Source organism: Acipenser ruthenus, chromosome 1 (genome assembly GCF_902713425.1).
Source record: "Acipenser ruthenus chromosome 1, fAciRut3.2 maternal haplotype, whole genome shotgun sequence".
Lineage (NCBI taxonomy): Eukaryota > Metazoa > Chordata > Actinopteri > Acipenseriformes > Acipenseridae > Acipenser > Acipenser ruthenus.
This window is the reverse complement of record NC_081189.1, coordinates 86434619-86459105: the sequence shown is the minus strand read 5'-3', so window position 1 is coordinate 86459105 and position 24487 is coordinate 86434619. Positions and strand designations below refer to the sequence as shown.

At 41.5% G+C, this 24487-nt stretch overlaps 1 protein-coding gene across 1 annotated transcript; it reads left to right on the top strand.

Moving 5' to 3' along the window:
* The first annotated feature begins 20357 nt into the window (after window positions 1-20357).
* LOC117421017 (tryptophan 2,3-dioxygenase-like) lies at window positions 20358-24107 on the top strand. Its single transcript, XM_034034863.3, has 12 exons — window positions 20358-20475; window positions 20610-20715; window positions 20863-20953; window positions 21203-21273; window positions 21422-21549; window positions 21747-21933; window positions 22296-22403; window positions 22495-22606; window positions 22819-22876; window positions 22963-23042; window positions 23128-23218; window positions 23466-24107. Exons 1-12 carry the CDS (start codon window positions 20438-20440, stop codon window positions 23617-23619), a joined length of 1224 nt encoding a protein of 407 aa, XP_033890754.3. The 5' UTR covers window positions 20358-20437; the 3' UTR covers window positions 23620-24107.
* The last annotated feature ends 380 nt before the right edge of the window (window positions 24108-24487 follow it).

Below are 24487 nucleotides of genomic sequence, written 5' to 3'. Positions count from 1 at the left end.
ACTAATGAAAAGAAAGTTTGAGTTCCTGATATCTTATACCTTAGTGGCTTACTGCACTGCCACCTACTGGACAGTAGTGGGATAACAGGCTAGCAGTTTTGATAGCAGTGAAGCGTGTGATAAACAAAACTCCAATAGTTTTTAGACATCAGACAATTCTCTGTCTGTCACATTTACAGAATACTTAACTGCTGCCATTAGGACCGTGCTGCATGATTTGTTTATTGTTCATAGTATTATAATTGTATTATTACTTGTACTGTGATTCTTGAAATGTATTTTTGTTTACGACTGTAAATCGAACCTAGATTAGGGTTACAATATGGCTCCAGATTAACCGGACGCTTTGAGACAGACCGGAATTTCAAAATTCCCCCTAAATTGAAAGTAATTCACGTATAAATGAGCTCCACCTTTGCTGAGATTAATCCTGCTGTGGTGGAATTGCTTGGGCGCAGCAAACAATTCACACTGATCAGCTGCTTCTGATCAGATCTTAATGAACGAATAGCTAATTTATCGATAGAGCAACGAGATGATGATGCAATTGTATTTGCAGAATAATATGGCAGATTGAATTTTAACAAACAGAAAAAAATAGCGACTGGCTGCAATTCATTCTTAGTTTAATACAATTATTTGACGCGCATGCGGGTATTTAAGCACCATTCTTAATTGTAGCTAAGGATGGTTCATTTACACCTTCATTTATTTCAATTTAGGGGCAAGTTTGAAATCCCATTCTGTCTCACAGCGTCCGGTTAATCTGGAGCCACATGGTAACCCTACCCTAGATAAGGGCGTCTGCTAAGAAATAAATAATAATAATAATAATAATAATAATAATAATAATAATAATAATAAACTATACCAAATCACGTTTTTATTTACAATGAAAGGAAAACATGTTTTTGCTGACTTTATAAGCATTTGGGTGACATAAGAACATAAGAAAGTTTACAAATGAGAGGAGGCCATTCAGCCCATCTTGCTTGTTTGGTTGTTAGTAGCTTATTGATCCCAGAATCTCATCAAGCAGCTTCTTGAAGGATCCCAGGGTGTCAGCTTCAACAACATTACTGGGGAGTTGGTTCCATACCCTCACAATTCTCTGTGTAAAAAAGTGCCTCCTATTTTCTGTTCTGAATGCCCCTTTATCTAACCTCCATTTGTGACCCCTGGTCCTTGTTTCTTTTTTTCAGGTCAAAATAGTACAGGTTACCTTCATTGTAAATAAAAAATGTGATTTGGTATAATTTAATGATAACGCTATTAATATTAAATGAATCATGATTATAGCAGCAGTTTTTTTTTTGTATTCTGTAAATATTTCACCTAATAGTTACAATATGTGGCTGTCTTGTTTTCAAAAAATATCGGCACAGACATTGTATACAAACCAATTCAATACTGTGTGTGCATGTGCGTGTGTGTGTGTTAGAGAGAGAGAATGCATGCATGTCTCCAGTCATATGTGGTTTTCACGATCACGTCGCCTTAAGTTCTAGCCAAATTGTAGATATGTATAGTGTCACAGCCTTATCTTTTAGCCTGTTGATTCGCCCCATTGCCACTGTACTTGTCTTTATGCATCCATGCATCCCTTCCTGCGATGTCACGGGCAGTGTGTTCTGGGCTTAAGGTTACAAATTGTTAAAACAAGTTAACAAAACTCATTTATAACCACAAGTATATAATAAATATTGAATTATCTATAGGTAGTCTCTGTATCATCGGCGTCACAGCCACAGCCAGTATGTTAAATTTCTGTTTCAAGGTGAGTTAGTCTTTCGTTAATTAGTGCAAATTAACTCCTGATAAATTATGACAACACGGATTTGCTTTTAAATTCCCACACAAACAAAATAAAAAGTTGCAAGAAGCACTGCTTGTTAAGATATTAACATTATTTCGTAAATCAACATCATTTCTGAAATCACGCATGATTATTTAACAATGACATAGGCATAACGATATCTCTTTATCATAAATAAGAGACACTCCTAAAATATGTTAATGAAAAGAGCTGCAATTCTAATTTAAATATTTCTTTTGTCTTTTTAGCAAGATCTCTATTCCTGTGACATTGTGTGATGGGGTGCATCCTATTTTGTGGTGGTTTTGTGTTTTTTGTGTTGTTTAGAGTGGATATGAGTGAGTTTGGGGTGTGGTTCAGTGAGTGAGTTTGTGTGAGGAATGTGTGGAATGTGCCTGGGCTAATGAGGTGCGAATTGCCCAGTTAGCCCAGGCACCTGTATAAGAGGAAGTGGTTGGTATGTTAGTTTGTGAGAGTGAGAAAACCTGTGTGAGAGAGTGAGAAGACCTGTGTGAGAGAGTGAGTGAGTGGGTCTTTTTGTATAGTTCGTGTTTAAAGCCTGTTTTTGTGTTTGTCTTTTTGGTTGGCCATCGTGCCTTTTGTTTTGTGTATTTTGTTTAATTAAAAGTCTTTTATTTTCCCTGCACATCCTGACTCTGAGTCTCCTTATCCCAGTCCACCTGTGACAGGCTCATTAGCCCAGGACATTCCATACATTCCTCACACAAACTCACTCATATCCACTCTATACAATACAAAAAAACACAAAACCATCACAAAATAGGCTGCACCCCATCACACATTGTTAAAAAATAAAGGGAGTTGAAATTGGGTTTGTTGCAGCAGAGGGTGCCCCAAGGATAATGTCTATACATGCAAAGCTCCAAGAATCAAAACAACATTGTTTTTGTTAGGAGGTGTCGGGTTTAAAAGAAATGCAATACAAATTGCACATACATACATTTATAGTGCTCAATGTATTTTAAATGTATAAATCGTTGCGCTGAAATAACACTAATGTGTTTTGGGTAGGCTACACATTACACTATAAACACAAATATAAATCTGTACAGTACACCTACAGTATACAGTACAGTAGTAAAATCAAATGAACACCTAGCGCACTTTCTTTTTGCTTTAGCCTGTAGGCTACCGGTAACACAAAATAAATCACGCTGCTGCACTGTACTAAACATTTTAAAATTAATAAATAAACCATTACCACAATGAACATTATCGTAATATGTTGTTAACAATATAACACAATATATTCATAATAAAGTTGAGTTCTTACCTATAAACAACAGTAACACGTTTAAAGTTTGGGACTCACTGTAGCTTGGTGGTGTTTACAGTGCCGAGAAAAAATTTGTGAACCCCTTAGAATTTTCACATATTTCACATATTTCAAACCTAAAATGTTATTAGATCTTAATCTAATCTCTTAAATCCTAATAATAGATAAAGATAGCTTTATTAAACAAATGACACAAAAACATGATACTTTTCCAACATTTATTTATCCACAAATGATTCAACATTCAATATCCATGTGTGAAAAAGTATGTGAACCTTTAGATTCAGTAACTGGTGGCACCCCCTTCAGCAGCAATGACTTCAACTAAGCGTTTCCTGTAACTGTTGGTCAGTCTGTCACATCGGTTTTGAGGAATTTTGGCTCATTTGACAATATTGTTAGTTTCTAACCCTGCTTGCAAAATTTAAACCATTTTCATAATTTATTTATATTTCAAATAAATTAAGTTGCTGTTTGGTAACAGTAAGACCACCCTTGTATTCAGTATTAGCCACCATCAACATACCAAAACGTATAAAACCGCAGATAAATTACCTCTCCAACAGACCAACATGCTGTTAACCACCAAACCCTCTGAAAACCTGGATACTACAGAATGTAACATATTTGGTCGTTTGATTTTTTAAAAAAAGAAGTATTAGAAACCAAAACAGTAAATCAGAGCAGTTTGCAAAGAAGAAAAGCTAAATAAATATAATTAATAAAAATCATTTTCATTTGCTTTGACTATGTACCTTAAGGTGTAGCTGTTGACTACTATACAGTAACCTTATGAAGGCCACATTTTGTTTGTCCACTGACTGATCGTATAATAGCGAGTTTGGACTTGGGTTGTGCATCGTAGGGTTTACATGAGTTTCAACAAAAAGGCAAAACTACTTGAAATAATTGTTTTGCAAAAAGAGCAAAAACTACCTGAAATTAATTTGCAAATATGTATTGTAAAACAACATTTTGCAGAAGTTACAGAATTTAACTGCTTCGTAAGTGTTGACAATGGGAAAATGTTAATTTATAAATTTGTTGGAATTTATCTTTAAGAAATGTAGAAGGCGAGCATTGAGCTCAAAAAGAGAAATACTTTGAATTAAGGGTAGCCACAGGAGATTGTTAGCGTTATGAAATGAAGGGCTGAACATACATTATGTAATGTATTGACATAAGCAGACATCTGACTGAGCTAATTATTAAGAAGCTGTGGGAAAGTTAAGATTAGGCAGCTAAAATTCACTATGCCAGAATATTCAAAGGGTTGTGTTTTGATTAGTTTCTTCGTACCTCACAGTCTGGGGCAAATAGGCAAGTGAAATGTCCCAGACTACTTCAATGAAACAGTGTTTTTCATTTTGGTGGAGCGCATGTATGTCATTCATACTGCCAGGGCAATTAATTATAGATTTCCAGTTCCACACCAGACAGAAATGCCAAGAAATCTACAATGAATATGACATGTATCTGTCATGCTAGAGTTTCTTAATTTGAAGAATTTTTGTGGAACCTTATGGTTCTTACTGTATAAGTTTGCTGGGTGACTGTAGCAGGGTAGCGTTGCGATCAAGTCCGGTCAGCAGCAGGAAAGCAAACCCAGAGTCAGGACACTGCAGTTTTAAGTGCAATGCACACTTTTATTAACAAAAACCACAAAGGCACAAAGGCCAAAATAATTACCTTCACCGAACTCTTCTCCTAGAACTAAGGATTCAGCTCCCTTTTTATACCATGTGGCTGGGACTTGATTGATGATACATTATTTAATCAACACCCAGCCACATTGCACATGTGTATTTGACAGGGATGGAATTAACTCCATCCCTGCCAAACTTAAATACAAAATACACCCACCCCCTATTTACATCACCCTGCCACTGTGACTCTAGTACATTTCAATGAGAAACCAATGCCTGTACACTGCTAGCTATATAGTCTTTAAACAACCACTCCTTAGAAAAAACAGCTACATGATATCAAGAAGTCAGTTAAATCAAGAAAAGAAAACACCCTCATTACAAAGGGGATGCATTTTGTCTTCTCTGCAAGTTGCGTTTATGGTAAAATAAACTATGTATTGGATTTTGATAGTATGTTTAGCCAATCAGATGTTTGCATAGCACAGTGGTGAAAAACTATATGTATATGCTGCCACCTACAGCCACTCTTTCTAATGTTACACAAGTACAAGTACATGAAGTTATCCTCAGTCGAGTCAAAGCCCCATTACAAAACCCAGAATTGTCACTCTGCATCTGCCCATTGTTGTCCATTTAGGTTCCTCAACCTGTTGGTGAGGTCTATTGCCTTTAACTGCGTTAAGCTGGGTACATCTCTACAGAGCAAGCTTTTATTTTCCGTCATGATTTTTGCCTACTCTCTCTTTATATACATGTAGAGTAGGTGGAGCTGGCAGAGTTGAAAGGTCATATTGTCATATGATGTCAATGGAATGAGAAAGTACTTAGGATTTCAAGCCCAGCTCAGAGCGATAGCAAGGGGAAAAAAATCAATGAAAATAACATTTGAAGCTACTTGGTCTTTTGTTGTTGTAAAAAAAATATATAGTCCATTCTGCTTATAAATCTGGACTTGAATATCCAGGGCAATTGACTTGGACTTGAAGTACAACACTTAAATGTATTTCTACACAGGAGTAACTAGCACTCAGAATCCAGCACTGTAGGCTGCTTTGTGTCACTGTCAGAAACCCTTATAACAGAATGACTCACAGGCAGGCAAAATGGGGTTTCTTTCATGCATTGCTAACTGGCTATCATCACTCGGGAATATATTCCATCGTGTTCAGGGCCGGTGCCACGGAGGGGCACGGGGGGTTTGACTCTGCTCAGCCTTGATAAACAATTAATATACTATTATCATTTGTAGAACATTTAGTGTTTTTTAGTCAAGTTTGTATTTATTGTATGTTATCTACAACAAAGCCCAGAGTGTCCGCCCACGAGTTACCCCCTTCCGAATCCCTATGTATTTACGTAATCGCCATACAACACGCCCACTGAAAAAGTAGAGCAGGGGGCGGGTCTTATGTGGCGCGAAGTGAACGTTTCACAGAAAATGAAGTAAATATTTTGCGAAATGTAACCTCTACCATCTAGAGTTATGGAGCAAGGTACCTAGATTGCTCCAGTAAAAACCCAACTGTATATATGGGTAATTGTATGTAAAATAATGTGATATCTTGTAAGTCACCCCGGATAAGGGCGTCTGCTAATAAATAAATAATAATAATAATAATATTAAAAAGTGGATAAATAAAAACAAGTCTGATGCTGGTCATAAATCTGTATCAGAGACAAGCAGTGAGGAAGTTAACAGCCCTGATGAAAATCCTTCAGCCAGCCCTGGCAGCCACAACAGCCCTGGATGATTTAGGTATGGAAAACCCAGCTTGACCAGACCTTAAGAAGTTTCCATCGCACAGTTTTGGAGACAAAAAAAAGATAATTTAACCAGGCTTGGTATAACAATAGGGAATGGTTAGAGAACTCCATTAAGTCAGATTCAGTTTTTTGTTTTCCATGCAGAAAATGTGGATCTTTAACAGGAAATGCCAACCTTGCCTTTACTGTTAGTGGATACTGTGATTGGAAGCACGCAATTGAATCCAATAAAGGTTAAATAAACATGCATTAAGTAAGGGACAGCTACACTGTATGGTTGCTTTTATTGAAAGAAAAGTACGAGGCACTCTGGGAAAGGCTGTATCCACCCTTGTGAATACCGGTCAGCTTGAGAGGAATCAGTACTATATGGCTGCAATTATTGACATGATTGAATTCCTTGCAGTACATGAACTGCCGTTCAGGGGCAGTGACAAATCTGTTGACATTGCGGATAGATCTAGTGGACTTTTCCTGGGTTTATTTGAAGTTATGCCAAGTGTTAAGAGCTACAACTTGCTTTGACTTTTGGGGCTTCTACTGCTACTGTATGTGCGAAAACTCATTTTCTACCCTTTCCAACATATTGACAGAAGGAGCATGCTTCACAATCGCAAAGCGCACCTCATTCATTTGGCCTTTAAGAAGGATTTGACCCTCAAGTTCTGTGGCGAGTGGAAAGAAGTAGTAATGAAAGTTCAATGTAAAAGCAGGCCTGTCAGCTCTCCCATATTCACCGGGAGTCTCCCGTATTTTGGACCCTTCTCCCAGGACTGATTTTCTCCCGTATTCTACTGTTAAATCCCCTTATGTCAGCCAACCTTTAATGTCTACAGAATTCATGGCCGGTGTGTGATTACTGCAGTCCTCGTCTGTACATAACAGGGTTTAGGACCCAGGGCAGGCATGCATTCAGTGTGCAAGGCAAGTTCACATAGCCGCGCACCTGCACCCCCACCCCCCCCCACCCTCTACAGGGAAAACAGTAAAAAAGGTATCACATATTGCACCCCCCACCCCTCCGGATGTTGTATTTTCAAAAGTTGACAGGTATGCAAAAGGGAAGCGAAGATTCCAGCTTTACTGAGGGCTTCTTCTTGACATTGGTAAGTTATGTTTTACATTTAATGGATATGCTTTGCCATTGTAGATTTTCCATCGATCTGTTGATTTGCTTATTCAGTTGTTATATGATCAGTTATTTGCTTAGTTAGCTGTTATTTGATAATAGGTGCATATAGTGAGTAGCACTGTAAAGCACTTGGGTATTATTATTATTTGTGTCACTCTTATATTTAAATACCGGTACAATGTGTTAGTTTGTATATTATACATGGTATGTACATGTGCCCCCCTCCCAAGTAATTCCTGGTGTCGGGCCTGATCATGTTAATAATTCTTTGACACTATAACAGAGTATTCATATCTATCCTAGAATAACACCTTTTTGTTTTTTTATCACCATGATAAGGGATTGTCAGCCGGTTGATACATTTGTGCTTAGATGTTTGAGTGACTTGTTATCCTTCCCTTTTTACAGATGCTGTAGGAGGAGGGTGTAATGGCCTGGGTCTACTATTTTAAAAGGCAGATTTTTATTTGGGCCAAACTCAAATTTGTACCACTAGTTATACAAAAACATTTGACAATAACACATTATTGAGGAAAATGAGTGAATAGTAAGTGTACAAAGGTGAATATACAATATATATTTAAAATGTGTAGTTCTTGCGCCATCTAGTGGCAGAGAGAATTACTACATCCAATCTAAACAGTATGTCAGTAGCATGTTACCAGTGCTTTAAATTGAAAATTAGAGCAATCAGTATGACAAAAAGTTGATAATCATGATGTATATCACGTATGTACACATTAGTGTAGAATAAGACATGGCAATGAATAGTTTGATGAAAATTCAAGAGGGACTTAATACATAGATGGCAATAGGGAAATAAATTAGGTGTTAGTACTGTAGTGTGCTGTTTAAGTTGTAATCATATAATACCTTATTTGAATTCAAATCATGTAGGACCCACCAATATTGAAATAATCAGACTGGACAACGCTTCTAGTGAATATAAAGGAACACTTTTTTTTAGAAATAAAACCAAATAAGAGAAAAATAATAAAAGGTGCAACAACTAAACTAATGTAATACAGAAAGGAAAAATTAACTAAACTAAGCAGTACAGAAAAGAAAGTTTAAACAACGAAACCCCACTCCAGATAGTTGATTAGTGATCCAAAGCAATCTATGGGAGATTCCCTTAAAGGCTACAACGCATTCCTGACAGTTATTTAAGACGGAGGTTAGTCTTAACGGGTATCGTTGGTAACACAAATCTTTACTTTTGTTAATGTTTGATAATCAAAGCATTGTTAAATCAGTCTCATATATATGTTTTGGTTCAGAAGGCAATTCTCACTCTTGCGAGATAAAGATGCTCTTAACGTCCAGACAACCTAACGAGACTTATCTATTATCAAGACAGCTAAATTTGGATTCTAGCTTTAAACACAGAATGATAGTTGCCTTGTAAAACCGACATCAATTTGTATAAATCACATACAACAAACAATTCTATAGTGTTCATTAACTCAAAGCATGATTTGAAAGCAATAACACTTTTCTTACATTCTACCTAAAACAAAGCGTTCATTTTACTTTAAGGTCTGCTTTCATAAGAGGATAAAACACTACGTGTTGAATACTTAACGGGCTCTTTGCTGCCTCCTCCAGCTGATTCGTGTCTTCAACAAAACAGGCGCTCAAAGGCTTTCCTGTTGGCTGAGAAAGTCCAGGTTCCGGGGTCTGTCTTCTTTGCTTTTGTGTCTCCTTACCAGGGGACTAAAGAAATGTATTTGAAAAAAAAAAGTCATTAACTATTTAAGTATTCCACTGAAACAGCAAATCCTCTATAGTCTGGATGTCGCGAATTTGAGTCCAGGCTATTCCTTTGCCGACCGAGGACGGGAGCTCCCAGGGGGCGGCGCTCAATTGGCCGAGCGTCGCCCAGGGGGAGGGAGGGTTAGGTCGGCCAGGGTGTCCTCAGATCACCGCGCACCAGCGACCCCTGTAGTCTAGCCAGACGCCTGCGGGCTTGCCTGTAAGCTGCCCGAGAGCTGCGTTGTCCTCCGACGCTGTAGCTCTTGGGTGGCTGCATGGTGAGTCCGCAGTGTGAAAAAAAGCGGTTGACTGACGGCACACGCTTCGGAGGACAGTGTGTGTTCGTCTTTGCCCTCACGAGTCAGCGCAGGGGTGGTAGCGGTGAGCTGAGCATACGCTGCACACTCCCACACCAAGGCAAACACTAGAATATTTATCTCGTATCAGTTTCTGAAAATGGTATCTCTGTTCAAGCTGGTCTCAGGCTGGGTCTTCAGATTGTCAAAGTTCAGAGCCTTGTTCTGTGTGTCAGGAGCCTTGGGTTTTGTGTCGGGAGCCCTGTTTGAATGTCGCGCTTGTCCTTTTCTACTCCTCTCTTCACCCCTATGATTGACGGTACGGTTGTGTTGAGCAGAGCGTGTTGATAGAAAAGAGCTTCTCGAGTCAAATCGAGTCGATTGTATTTCCCTTGCATTCGTGCTGAAAGCTGGCTCGCCACTTTCCCGGAATCAACGACTTCGAAAAGACTGAGCCTTTCGCCTTTCTGTCTTTCAGCAGCCTCCTTGCTTGCGTGGTAGGCCGCTCTTTGTTATCTGTCTGTCGTGTGTGAGCTTGTGTGAACGACTGCCTGTGCAGTCACCTGCGAGTGGTTGTCTATTTCTTTATTGAGAGTACACAGTTCCTCCACGGGGCTAGGCCTTGCCGTATCCCCGCTGTTGAGTGACTCTTCCAGACGTGCTCTCCTCCACGGGGCTAGGCCTTGCCGCATCCCCGCTGTCGAGTAGACCATGCCGGCTGCATAGGCCCACCCAACTCGGTGATTGTCGGGCCTTGTAAACAAACTGTGTGCCCTCCAATATCTATCTATTTCTACAGCATTTTTTTGCTGTCTTCTTCAACTCGCCCACCGCGGCTTCGGCCCTTGTGTCCCCCTGGTGCATGCTACGCGCTGACCAGGTGTGTGTGACTGCATAGTTAAGGTAGGCACAATTGCGTATCTGCCCCCCCGGTGCTTCGGTACCGCGCATGCATGCATAGCCCTTGGTACTTCGGTATTGCATACGGTGCCCAGCGCTACAGCGTCAGTGCACAGACACAGCGCTGCATGGTACATGGTGCACATAGTGCTCTTGGAACTCGGTGCACACAGTGCTTGGTGCCCACTGCAACAGCGCTAGTATACTAACGCACGGTGCTGCACGGTACACGGTGCACACAGTGCACGGTACTCGGTGCACACAGTGCTCGGTGTATACGGTGCTTGGCCACTGCTACGGAGCTAGCGCAAGAGCGCATGGTGCTGCACGGTACTTGTTGCACGTTGTGCTACGGTACTTGGTGTGCACAGTGCTCAGTACGCACGGTGCACATGGTGCTTGGTGCCACTGCTACACTAGTGCATGGGCATATGGTGCTGCACGGTACGCGGTGCGCACAGTGCCCCCCAATTGACTCCACCATCGCGGCCCTGGTTAAGGCCCCGTCAGTGGGTGGGTTGACTAGAGACCCGTCGTGCCCGAACCCTCAATGCAAGTTGACGAAAATGCATCTCAAGCGGGCATATGCAGCAGAGGCACAGGCAACTTGCCTGTCAAACACGGTGAGTGTGCTCATGGCCTATATGGATGGTGTATTGCTCGAGGCCCCGCTCCCTGAGCCGGTGGCCATGGAGCTACATCTCCTGTCCAGCACACAGCTGCAGATCTCCGGTCTCCAAGGGCAAGCTCTTGGCCGGAGCCTGGCTAGCTTGATTGTGGCTCGTAGACAGCGCTTCCGTGTGGGGCAGGTCGAACTGCTGGCGAGCTCCTCAGACGCGGACTGTCACCAGGACAGTTCCAGTCCCCATGGCTTCGCTGGTTGACCTAAGGCATTGCCTACAGGGCACACCAGCAGCAAACAACTGGGCCCATCCGGCAGGCAAAGGGAGCGCAGGACGTGGCCAGCCCACACACCAGCGTCCCAGGAGGCGTTTCCAGGGCCAGCGCCCTAGACTGCCATCCAAAACTGCCTCGCTGCAGCCTCAGCAGCCCAAGCAGGGCTCCTGAAGGCTGGCGGGCTCAGACCCCCTTTTCAGCACAACAGCTGCAGTACTGGCGTGCTTGCACCTCGGACACCTGGATGCTCGCCACTGTGCAAAATGGTTACGCGCTTCGGTTCCAATTGGGACCTCCTCCCTTTCGAGGTATCATGAATACTTCCGTGACAGACCCTCTCCAGGCTTCAGTACTTCAGAAAGAAGTGACCGCCTTGCTGTGCAAGTGCGCCATTCGTCTCATAGACCCCATCTCCCATGAAGAGGGGTACTACTTAAGGTATTTTCTGGTACCCAAAAAAGATGGCGGCTTTCGCCCCATCCTAGACCTCCTCAACAGGTTATTAAAAGAAAGGAGGTTCCAGATGCTGACTCACCATCACATTCTCCAGTCCATCCATCCGGGTGACTGGTTCACCAATGTGGACTTACGAGACATGTACATTCACGTTCCCATTCGTACAGAGCACAGGAAGTATCTCCGCTTCTCTTTTCAGGGAAGCGTTTACAAGTTTGGTGTGCTGCCATTTGGCCTCTCCCTAGCTCTTTGTACGTTTTCAAAGTGTGTGGACACTATCCTGGCACCCCTGCGGCTGCAGGGAATCAGAGTAATAAACTATCTTGATGACTGGTTGATCTGTTCCCAGTCATGAGAGGGAACAGTGGCCCACACGATGACATCTGACGAGGCCGGGCCTCACCATCAACGATGCAAAGAGTCGGCTTACACCCGTGCAGTGCACGATGTACGTGGGGCTCCCGCTGGACTTCCTCCTGGTGCTGAGGGGTACACATGTGTAGATCTGGATGGACAACACGACAGTGGTGGCCTATGTCAACCACCAGGGTGGCCTACAGTCCCCGGAGTTGCATCGCATGGCCTTCAGGCTATTAACATGGGCTCAGAGGAACTTGCTGTCCCTACAGGCAATGCACATTCCCAGAATGGTGAACTGGGCAGCAGACCTCCTCTCCAGGAAGGGTCCGCATCTGTCAGAGTGGCGGCTTCACCCTCAGATAGTGGAGCACATTTGGGAACGGTTTGGGAGGCGCAGGTCAATCTCTTCTCCTCAGCAGAGACAATGCATTGCCCCCTGTGGTACTCCCTCCACTGCTTAAGTGGCCCACTTGGGTAGACACCCTAGCGCATGAATGGCCCAAAGCGTTTTTGTATGCTTTCCCGCCTATACTGCATGCCATGCCCCGTAAATTCAGTGTCTCCGGGTGCGCATTTCTTGGCTATCCGATTTCTTAAAGGCACTTGGTGATTACGCCATCCCAGGAGGACAGTTCTCCCCGAATGGAGCCTTAATATTGTACTGGAGGCTCTCGCGAGGGCCCCGTTTGAGCCCATACGCTCCATAGAGTTGAAGTACCTGTCTATGAAGACAGCCTTCCTCGTGGCTATCACCCCCGCTAAGCAGGTCAGTGAGCTGCAGGCGCTGTCTGTGCACAGCTCCTGCATGCATATTTGGGAGGATGGCAGCAGGGTGTCTCTGCGCACCAACCCTGCTTTCTTCCCCAAGGTGATCACAGCCTTCCACATTGATCAGTCTGTGGAACTAGAGTCCTTCCATCCACCACTGTTTTCTTCAACGGAGGATGAGAGATTGAATTTCCTCTACCCAGTGCGGGCATTGAGATGCTACGTGGATAAGACAAGAGCTGTGTCAGTCTGACCAGGTCTTTGTCTGTCACAGGACACGGACCCTAGGACAGCCCCTCTCAAAGCAGTGTCTGTCACATCGACTGCGTATGATGGTGCTGGCTTGCCCCCACCTGGCAGGGTAGCCGCACACTCCACTAGAGGGTTGGCTACATCTTGGGCCCTCTTCAGAGGGGCCTTGATGTCTGATATTTGTACTGCGGCTAACTGGGCTACGCCGCATACTTTCTCCAGGTTCTACCGCCTTAATGTGGTAGACCCTGTCCTGCCTTCATTAGGCATGAGGGTCCTTGAGGGTGTAAGATCACAACACTAACCCTTGGGTTATGCTGTTCTGATGCGTCCCTCATATGCTGCTGTTCCTTCTCCCTCGTGATGGCTCTGGTATACATTATCCCATACATAATGTTCGTTGGTGGTCGTCTTCAAATTGAAAGGGAACATTAGGTTACTTACCGTAACCCTGGTTCCCTGAAAGAGAAGACGCCCACCAACCGCGAATTCGCATCGGTTGCCCTCACGGGTTCAAGAAATGGCTTCCTGAGGATGACAGTTTTAATCCGTCGGTGGGTGGGACCAAATGCATCATCCCAGGAAGGGGCTGCTCTGGTATAGAGAGCTCAGCGATACCTACCCAGTGGGCAGGCATATCCCATACATAATGTTCATTGGTGGTCGTCTTCTCTTTCAGGGAACCAGGTTTATGGTAAGTATTATTATTATTATTATTTATTTCTTAGCAGACGCCCTTATCCAGGGCGACTTACAATCGTAAGCAAATACATTTCAAGTATCACAGTACAAGTAATAATACAATTAAGAGCAAGATAAATACAATGACTTTGGATCAAGCAAGTACAAGTGTGACAAAATACGATTCAATAATACAGCAGATAACAGTGTCAGTGATAGTTACATCAGGATATGATTAAATACAAAATACTACAGATTTAACACTTGGCAGATTACAGTACTCTGAAGTACAGGATTAAATGCAGTAAAATAGGGTCAGATAAGAGCAAGTAAAGTGCATTTAAGGAAGGGTGATAAGTGTCCCAGGGGAAAAACAGAGTTCTACAGGTGCTTTCTGAAGAGGTGAGTCTTGAGGAGGCCCCGGAATGTGGTCAGGGACTGGGCAGTCCTGACATCTGTAGGAAGGTCATTCCACCACTGCGGGGCGAGGGTGGAGAAGGAGCGGGTTCTGGAGGCAGGGGAGCGTAGAGGAGGTAGAGACCGTCTTCTAGTGCAGGCGGAGCGGAGAGGTCGAGTGGTGGTGTAGGGAGAGATGAGGGTCTGGAGGTAGCTGGGTGCAGTCTGGTCAAGGCATCTGCAGGCTAGTACAAGAGTCTTGAACTGGATGCGAGCGGTGATTGGGAGCCAGTGGAGTGAGCGGAGTAGTGGAGTTGCGTGGGAGAAGCGAGGCAGGGAGAACACTAGGCGGGCAGCGGAGTTCTGGGTGAGCTGGAGCAGATGGGTGGCGGATGCAGGGAGGCCAGCCAGGAGGGAGTTGCAGTAGTCTGGGCGGGAGAGTACCAAGGCCTGGACCAGGAGCTGGGTGGCGTAGTTGGTGAGGAAGGGTCGGATTCTTCGGATGTTGCTCAGGAAGAATTGGCAAGTGCGTGCCAGAGTGGAGATGTGCTGGGAATAAGAGAGGCAGGGGTCCAAGGTGACTCCGAGGTTCTTAGCGGAGGAAGAGGGAGAGAGTGTGGTAGATTCCAGAGGAACAGAGATAGAGGGATCAGAGGAGGGGGAGGAGGAGGAGGAGGGAAAGAAAAGGAGGTCAGATTTAGAGAGGTTGAGTTTGAGGTGATGCGAGTGCATCCAGGAGGAAATAGCAGGCAGACAGGTGGAGATACGGGAGGAGATGGTGGAGTCAGAGGTGGGGAAAGAGAGGAAAATCTGAGCATCATCAGCATAGAAATGGTATGAGAAACCATAGGATGCGATGAGGGGGCCCAGGGAGCGGGTGTAGAGAGAGAACAGGAGAGGACCCAAGACTGACCCTTGGGGGACTCCAGTTAAGAGAGGGTGAGGTGTGGAGGTTGCTCCACGCCAGGTTACCTGGTAAGTGCGGTTGGAGAGGTAGGAGGAGAACCAGGCCAGAGCAGTGCCAGAGATCCCCAGGTCAGCAAGAGATGATAGTAGAATAGAGTGATCAACAGTGTCAAAGGCAGCAGAGAGGTCGAGGAGAATTAGGACAGAGGAGAGAGAGGCAACTCGGGCAGACTTTAGTGAGTTGGTGACAGATAGGAGGGCGGTTTCAGTGGAGTGAGCAGAGCGGAAGCCAGATTGGAGAGGGTCGAGCAGAGAGTGGTTGGACAGGAAAGCAGAGAGCTGGCGGTGTACAGTCCGCTCTAGTGTTTTGGAGAGGAAGGGTAGGAGGGAGACAGGATGGTAGCTCTGGAGGGAGGTGGGGTAAGAAGGCAGAGGGAAAGAGACCAGAAAGGAGAGAGGTGTTGAGAAGGGAGGAGATGAAGGGAAGTAGAGCAGGAGCAGCAGCTTGAAGGAGGTGAGTGGGGAGGGGGTTTGTGACCCTGGAGCAGGGAGGAGAGGTCAGAGTCTGAGAGGGGCAAGAAGGTGGAGAAGGAGGGTGAGTTAGAAGGGGATGTAGTGGGTGTAGGGGTTGGAGCAGGAGGGGGTGCGGGGGAGGGAGAGGTGTTAAAGAGTTTGCGGATATCTGAGATTTTAGAAGAGAAGAAGGAGGCAAAGTCATCAGGGGAGATAGAGGAGGGAGGAGGAGGAGGAGGGTTTAGGAGGGAGGAGAAGGTAGAACAGTAGTTTACATGGGTTGTTAGTGGAGGCTTGGATTACAGATTGGAAATAAGTACATTTAGCAGAGGAGAGAGTAGAGGAGAAGGAGGAGAGGAGAGTGTGGTAAAGGTCTAGGGCAGCAGGGAGTTTGGTTTTCTTCCATTTCTTTTCAGCAGATCGCAGTGTGATTCTTGCTGAGCGGAGCACAGAGGAGAGCCAGGGTTGGGGAGGGGAGGGGCGAGCAGGTCGGGAGTTGAGGGGACAGAGGGAGTCAAGGGAGGAGGTGAGGGAGGAGAAGATGGTGGAGGTAGCAGAGTCTACAGAGAGTTGTGAAAAGGAGTCGATAGGACGGAGGTGAGAGAGAGCAGTGGAGGCAAGGACAGAGGGGGAGAGAGAGTGGAGGTTACGGTGAGAGGTGACAGTGGGGGTAGGAGGAGCAGGGAGAGAGGGGAGACAGAGAAAAAGAGATGAAATAGTGATCAGAGTGGTCCAGGGGGGTGACAGAGAGGGTGGAGGGACAGCAGGCCCTGGAGAAGGTGAGGTCCAGTTGACGGCCAGCTTTGTGGGTAGGAAGGGATGGAGAGAGACAGACATCGAAGGAGTGAAGGAGAGGGAGGAATCCAGCAGAGTGGCTGGGGTTGGAGATGGATATTGAAGTCACCTAACAGGACAGTCGGGGTAGACAGAGAGGGGAGGGAGGAGAGTAGATAGTCGAGTTCATCTAGAAAATGAGCGAGAGGCCCAGGGGGACGGTACAGTACAATTAGCAGGAGTTGACAGGGAGAGGTTAGTTGGACTGCATGAAATTCAAAGGTATTAACAGAGAGTGAGGAGAGATTGGAGGGGACAGAAAAGAGTAAGGAGGGAGAGAGGAGAAGACCAGTCCCACCTCCCCGTCCAGTGAGACGCGGGGTATGGGACAGGACGTAGAGAGAGGACAGGGCAGCAGAAGTTACAGTGTTATCAGGGGACAGCCAGGTTTCAGTGAGAACAAGGAAATCGAGAGAGGTGGGAGGCAAAGGCAGAGATGAAATCAGCTTTGTTAGCAGAAAAGTGACAGTTCCAGAGTGCACCAGAGAGAGTGCGGGGGGGGGGGGAGGGGAGAGGCAGAGGGATGAGGTTAGAGGGGTTGGAGGAGCAGCGGCGGAGAGAGGGCAGAGGACGAGGGTGAGAGGACAGAACAGGGATGTGTGAGACAGTCATAGCAGCACCTAACGTTTCCTTTTCTCTGCTTTAATGGTGCGCTCAGCACAGCGCTCTTATTCCTGCCACACCACACTCTAGCTCCCATTTTCCCCTTGTTTTTATTTCGTCTCCTAACCAGCAGGCATTTTACTTAACTGGTTCAAATTAACAGGACAATTAATACAAAACAGGTACCAGACATTACACACACATTAACCTATGCTAAATAGTATTATATTAGTAATACTGTATCAAGTTTAATCCATTGGAAAAGCTTCAGATATATGGAAAAATGTGTGAAAACATACAATACATATGACCATCTCCACTGTATCCCAGTAGATATTTAAAATTGGTACTGTATACAATGGAAAGACATAATGATGATCGGCTAGACAGGTCATTTGAGCCTACAATGTAGACCTAGCTGCTGTTGATCTTTGTTTAATAGACAGTTCACAGGAGCAACAAGTTAAAACATAGCACTAATTTGAAATGGCCTTTTAAGGTAGGATTCCTTAATTGGGTGTTATTCTTGCTAAATATGTTTTTTTTTTTTTTGTACATCCCCCATATATAACAATTCTATGGATACCATTAGACGGATGAGCTTAGTCTGACATGTTTCTATACCCATCACCCCGCTCAGAATACTATTTAAATCAGTGGCTGCTCTGTCAATCTCTTCTCAGCTAGGATCTCGTTCCATCTATGTCCTCAAAGCAATTATAGCTAACAAAATAATTTCATACATTTTCACCATCACACACATTCATGCACTAAGATGTCTGAGGTAAAATGACAGTAAAAGCAGTAAAATGATTGTTTTTGTTCAATCTGGTGTAACATCAGATGTAATGTTGTTTTAATGAAAATACAGTTAAACTGTACTAAATAGAGAATAGAAACACATGACAGGTAAGATTTATGAAATCATTTTGTTAGCTATATACACTTTAATTACTGAACAGAGCAGTCCAGAGCTTCTTGCTGCTAGAAAACAGTACAATTTACATGGTTTTGTTTCACAGCAGCGATTTAATTGTTAAAGCCCAAAGTGAATTCCAGTGTGAATAGTGACACGTGGCAGCTATGTACAGCATGGGTAAACAGAATATTGTTATCCAATCAGGTTGTTGGATTTTTCCAAGCCATTTCTACATTGATGTTATTTTTCTGTATTTCTTTGTACATTTCTGGAAATTCACAGGGAAACTGTGAAGTTCACTTAAGTTATTTGACATGTTTGTAATGACTGTATAGCCAATTATATTGTTACTGATGACACAACTATTCAAATATTTAAACAATGGTAACTTACAACCCACTGAGATTTTGGGCACCTATTTAAATAACGTTTTATTTACAAGTCAAGCCTCCTGGACAGCCAATGAAATGCAGAAAGGTCCACGATTACAATGACTGAACAGGGTCATTCCATGTCAAATCATCAACGTGCTCTGACAGAAACATGTGATTTTGCTAGCTGTTGCTTTCAATTACATCTCAAGACACTACAGTACATCCTTCTAGAAATCCATGATTCCAAAACCAATTACTAGATTTATTACAGTTGTTGTCTGCTACCAACTGCTACAAAGATAGCAATTCCATAATTAAAATGTAATCCATACATTTTCAGACTCTCTGTCACATCAGAAACTCTGACTCCTAATTCTCCCAGTAGCTAAGCATATTTTCTTGGGTGCATTTACTTCATTGCAAATTTTATACCAAGAGATTTAAAACACTGTTCCAATTTTGAGGCCTACTATAACTAACTACATTTATTTTTAGTCATTTTATGCCAATTAACTAGCTGCTTGCCGAGTACTTATTTTATTGTAAAGCACTTTGATATGTCTCTGACTCTACAAGATAAACTTAAAGTGTAAATTGAGATTAAAGACGCCTTGTGCTGAGAGGAGGAATGCAAACTGTAAATATTTAATTCATATTTTGGAATAAATAGAAACGTACAACATTTGCTCAGAGGTTTAAAACTATTACGAGTAGGGAGATAATTAATTTAATTTAATTTCTACTTCAAACTAACCCTAATTCTCCAATGCCACCTAGTGGGCACTTGTATTAAAAGTACATTCCGTTAAATTACAAGAAACAAACATGTTCCCTTTGCCCACAAACATTAACTATTGATTCACAATAATTTTAAATAACAATACGATGGCTGAACTGGTGCTTTGCTGGTTTTTAGTTGGCCGTGCTGGTTGAGGATACTTGCCGCTGGTCCAGGATGTTATTAAGCTGATCCAAGAGAGAAATGGAGCAGAAAAGGCCCATTAAAAACACTGTAGTTATAAAGTAAATTGTTTGTTTGCACCTGTCGGATGTCCAGTAAGAGTCTAGGAAATATTTCATCCAATTCTCAGCTTCTAGCTGGGTTGGGATCTGTAAATCTACATCTTTCTTGTGTTTTTAAATCTTGCATTTGTATGGCAACTCCCTTATAAAAATGTATAATTTTTTAACACACAAATCATTAAGTCAAATTAAGTATACTGTATGGGTGTTTAAAATCTATTTTGCAACCTAGTTCATCTTTGTTATAGCAAAAACAAAAAATATTTACAATGGTGCTTTACAAAGGTGATGAGTTTACTGAGACTTCCAAGGGTTTTACAAAAGTTTCTCTATCTCTGTTTTTGTACGAATTAATAATTAAAGTCATGTTGTGTGTTGTTTTATTATTATTATTATTATTATTATTATTATTATTATTATTATTATTATTATTATTATTATTATAAAACAGCTGGCGCAAATTAACAAAAAAAAAATGCTGTTTTATAGAAATGGTTTCTGCGAAACCTTATACTATTTCAGGGATGTCACATTTATTTATTTATTTAAAATGTATGTATTCATTTACTTAATGCTGACACTAAGGTCACTCATTGAAACCCCTAAAGGAAGTATTATCATCACTTAATCATTTACTTTGTTCTCTGGTAATCTGGCGTTAGAAAGTTTTCCAGCTACGTCTACATAAACAAAGGTGGGCAGCTGTCAAATGATCCTCTGATTGGATGCAGTGAAAGTCCATAACCCTTAAATACCTGTGCCCTGAGGACACTTGTAACATGATCACATTGCAACACTGTGAGTGGAAAGGAAAGTGTCATCTTGCTGCCAGGTTTCCTAACAATCATGAGTGGTGGATGTCCTTATTTTGGAAAGAAATATCTGTACGTATCTTTCTTGTTTAAAGTATAGCAGGCTTGGATAGTCAACGATAAAATGACATAATTCCGTGTGTGTGTGTATTTGTTACCTACTTGATGTGCAACATTTTGATGTACTATTTTATTCCTTTCTCCAGATTGTCTCTGGATGAATCTTTGAATTCCAATGAAGAAAAAGACAAATCCCAGGAAGGGATTAATAAAGCCAGCAAGGGTGGTATACTCTATGGGGATTATCTACAAGTAAGAACTTTGTTTTAAATACCAATACAGAAACAATTTGCATTATGGCCCACATTTGGTTTGTTATATGTAAAGTAACGTTGGTTGTAAATAACAGGCAAACGTATTTGCTTTTGAAATATTAATTATATGTTGCAATGGTTTTAGCTGGACAAGATTGTAAATGCCCAAGAACTTCAGAGTGAGCTGAAGGGGAACAAGATACACGATGAGCACCTTTTCATTGTAACCCATCAAGGTAATTTATACATATAATTGCTTTGTATAAATATCAACAATAAAAATAATAACAACTTAGACTAGCAACCACTGTAAAATAGTTTAAATGACATACTTCATATATGACTATAGCCAAACAGATCACAGTACTGTACTTTAAAAATAGGTACAAAAAGATGAACATTAATACATAAACTCTGTTTTTTGTATTGCCTGATAGCTGTATTTTTGAGAATTAACCAAAGTATGCTTTTTCTTTTTGTTTCAGCTTATGAACTTTGGTTTAAGCAGATCCTTTGGGAGCTGGATTCTGTAAGAGACATATTCATAAATGACCATGTAAGTACTGTACAAAATATATAATGGGTATTATGTTAAACACCTATAGCATAAAAAATGGTCTGCTGAATGACTAATTGATAACAAGATGCAGCGAAGGGTTGCAATAAGTGCAATTTGTTTGCTAAAGTTGGGTTATTTTTAACAGGTTCGAGATGAACGGAATATGCTTAAGGTTGTGACCCGAATTAACAGAATTGCAATTATTCTGAAACTACTAGTGGACCAGTTTACTGTTCTGGAGACAATGACATCCTTAGACTTCTATGACTTTAGGTAAGATTCTAAAACTACATTTCTTAAATACATATATATCCAATACATCGTGCAATGCTGGGTGCGTGCTGGATGGGGGCCTTTTTTTTTTTAACAAATGATTTATAAGATGTTGCTGTATGTCTTATCATTACACTTGTATTGATTGCAATCATTTGTCACATAAACGAATTCCCCACATCTTGTTTTATTTTTAGGGATTATTTGACTCCAGCATCTGGGTTCCAGAGTCTTCAATTTCGTATGTTGGAGAATAAGATTGGAGTTCCGGACAGTTTGAGAGTTCCATATAACAGAAGTCACTACAGGGACAATTTTAAAGGAAAGGAGAGTGAAGTTCTGCTAAAGTCAGAACAGGAACCAACACTGCTTCAGCTGGTTGAGGTATGCTTTTAGAATGTCTTACTGTCTCACTGAAGTGCTCATCTCAACTATAGAAGAGTCCTATTGTTATCCAGTTCAACAGATCAAGTGCCACCAAGGTGCAAACCTAACCCTAACCCTAACCCTTACCCTAACCCTCACCTCCCTTCACAGTGCCAAAGCATTCAATCTGAAACTATGCATTACTGTTGAACCACAGTTACTGTATCTTGGAAAAAGACATGAGTATATATATATTGTATATATTAAACAAATAGTAAATAATAATAATAATAATAATAATAATAACATTTCCCATAGTTTAGGTAGTTGATACGTGAGATGTTGTGCCCATCTAATTGAATTTGGTTGTCTTTTCTCAGAAATGGCTTGAAAGAACTCCTGGACTTGAAGAAGAAGGGTTTAACTTTTGGGGAAAACTGCAACTAAATATCGAAGAGGGACTAAAGCAGGAAATTGAAAAAACTCAGGTATGTAATTAAAGCAAAACATATTTGTAACATATTTATACTGTAAGTAGACTATGTCATGTCCATAAACCTTTATTTTTAAATGTCACAGGACAAACCAGACTCTGAGATGAAGGAGGACTCGATGGCTGAACTCATAAAGCAGAAGGAGGTTTTCACATCATTATTTGACGAAAAGCGTCATGAGCATCTGCTGGGCAAAGGTAAGGATTTATTTCTTGTGAAGAACCTTTTAGTATTCATGAAAATGATTATGAAAATAAGAGGCTTTGCAATGTGATCAAATCTTTTCCAGCAAGTATTAACATAATAAAGACAACTTTATAGCTTCTGTGCAAGTCCATAAAGGTTAGGACAATGTAAACTAACAACCGTTGAAAAATGTTTAATGATGTTTATGATTTCCTCCTAACAGGGGATAGAAGATTATCGTACAAGGCCCTACAAGGAGCTCTGATGATCTACTTCTACAGGTGCAGTCTACCTCATGATTTGCACTGTTGATTTTTTCCCCCGTATATTAATTGATTTTCTAAATTGCACTTTTTCATCTTTTAAGAGAGGAGCCACGTTTCCAGGTCCCTTTCCAACTCCTGACCTCTCTCATGGACATTGACACTCTCATGACAAAGTGGAGATGTAAGTGTCTTATCTCATTTCCATGCAAAGTGACAACTTCTATATCCCCTTATTGATAAATCCTCATCTGACTTTTTGTATCCAGATAACCATGTTTGCATGGTGCACAGAATGATAGGCAGTAAGGCTGGCACAGGAGGTTCATCAGGCTACCAGTATCTTCGTTCCACTGTGAGGTAAATACAGTTGGTTACAAAACATTATATTGTTCTTAACTTCACAAGAGTGTTTAATGTAGACATATATATGTATGTTTGAACACACCTATATACATACATATACATATAGTTGAGTGTTTATTTGTAAAGAATACACCAAACTCTACTTTTATGTAACAACGGAATATTTTTAATACATATATGGGGGAAGTGTGATCTTTTGAGCAAACACAATATATATATAGTATATTTATTTATTTTTCAGTGACCGTTACAAAGTTTTTGTGGATTTATTCAACCTTGCAACATTCTTGATACCTCGGCACTGGGTACCCAAACTGAACCCCAGTGTCCACAAGTTCCTCTACACTGCAGAATGTTGCGACAGTTCCTATTTCAGCAGTGAAGACTCGGATTAGAGCACACTACTCTTCTAAAGTGATCTTCTGTACACAGTAGCTCGAGCATTCATGCTTTTTCATTGTTGCATCTTTGTACAGCCAATACAATGCATCCAAAAACTATTTATGCATATATATATATATACAGTATATATATATATATTTAAGGTGTATTTTTTATATGTTTTTTATCTATCTGAATTGTACATTTGAATTTACTATTCCAATAAAAATACCTCCTATGATGGGTGTGTGTGTGTGTGTGTGTATCTATATCTATCTATCTATCTATATATATGTATATATATATAAGGTGACATACACATAATTTTGAATGTTTTCAGTTCTCATGTATATGTATAAAAAACACTAATTGTGTGTTCTATGATGTGTACTTCTTGTATCTTAGCTAGTACAGTATTTCTTTAACCAAAATGTAAATTGGAATATATATTGTACTGTTATCTTATGCAAAATGATTAAATAAAAAGCTTTAGAAATGCAAACTTTTCGTTTATTGATTCTTTAAAGACATTTCAATTTTAAGAATTTTACTATGCGATTCATGCTGAATTTCACCATTTCAGATAAATTGTACTGTTCATTTACATTAAAATAAATGAAGACAAATGTTTCGATGATGAGTCTTTAACATGTTTGTTGAAATTCACCTTTCCTCATAAATTATATTAAGCTTCATGTTGTGTGTCCCTTGAAATAGGGGTATGTGCCTAACTGATAGACAGTATTTCTATTTTAATACAACACAAAACCGTCTGCTTAATAGTGGGGTTTTGTTTTTGAGAGTTGGTTTGAGACTGGGGTCCAGGTCTATCGTCATAAGGAAGCAGGAGCGGATCTTTGAGATTACATCCTTAATATAGTA

Excerpts from the sequence above, each read along its gene's own strand:
- LOC117421017 (XM_034034863.3), top strand. The coding sequence starts at position 20,438 with ATGAGTGGTGGATGTCCTTATTTTGGAAAGAAATATCT. Across the intron at positions 21,934-22,295 it reads CACTGCTTCAGCTGGTTGAG|AAATGGCTTGAAAGAACTCC; the intron begins GTATGCTTTTAG and ends GTCTTTTCTCAG. Across the intron at positions 23,219-23,465 it reads TATCTTCGTTCCACTGTGAG|TGACCGTTACAAAGTTTTTG; the intron begins GTAAATACAGTT and ends TTTATTTTTCAG.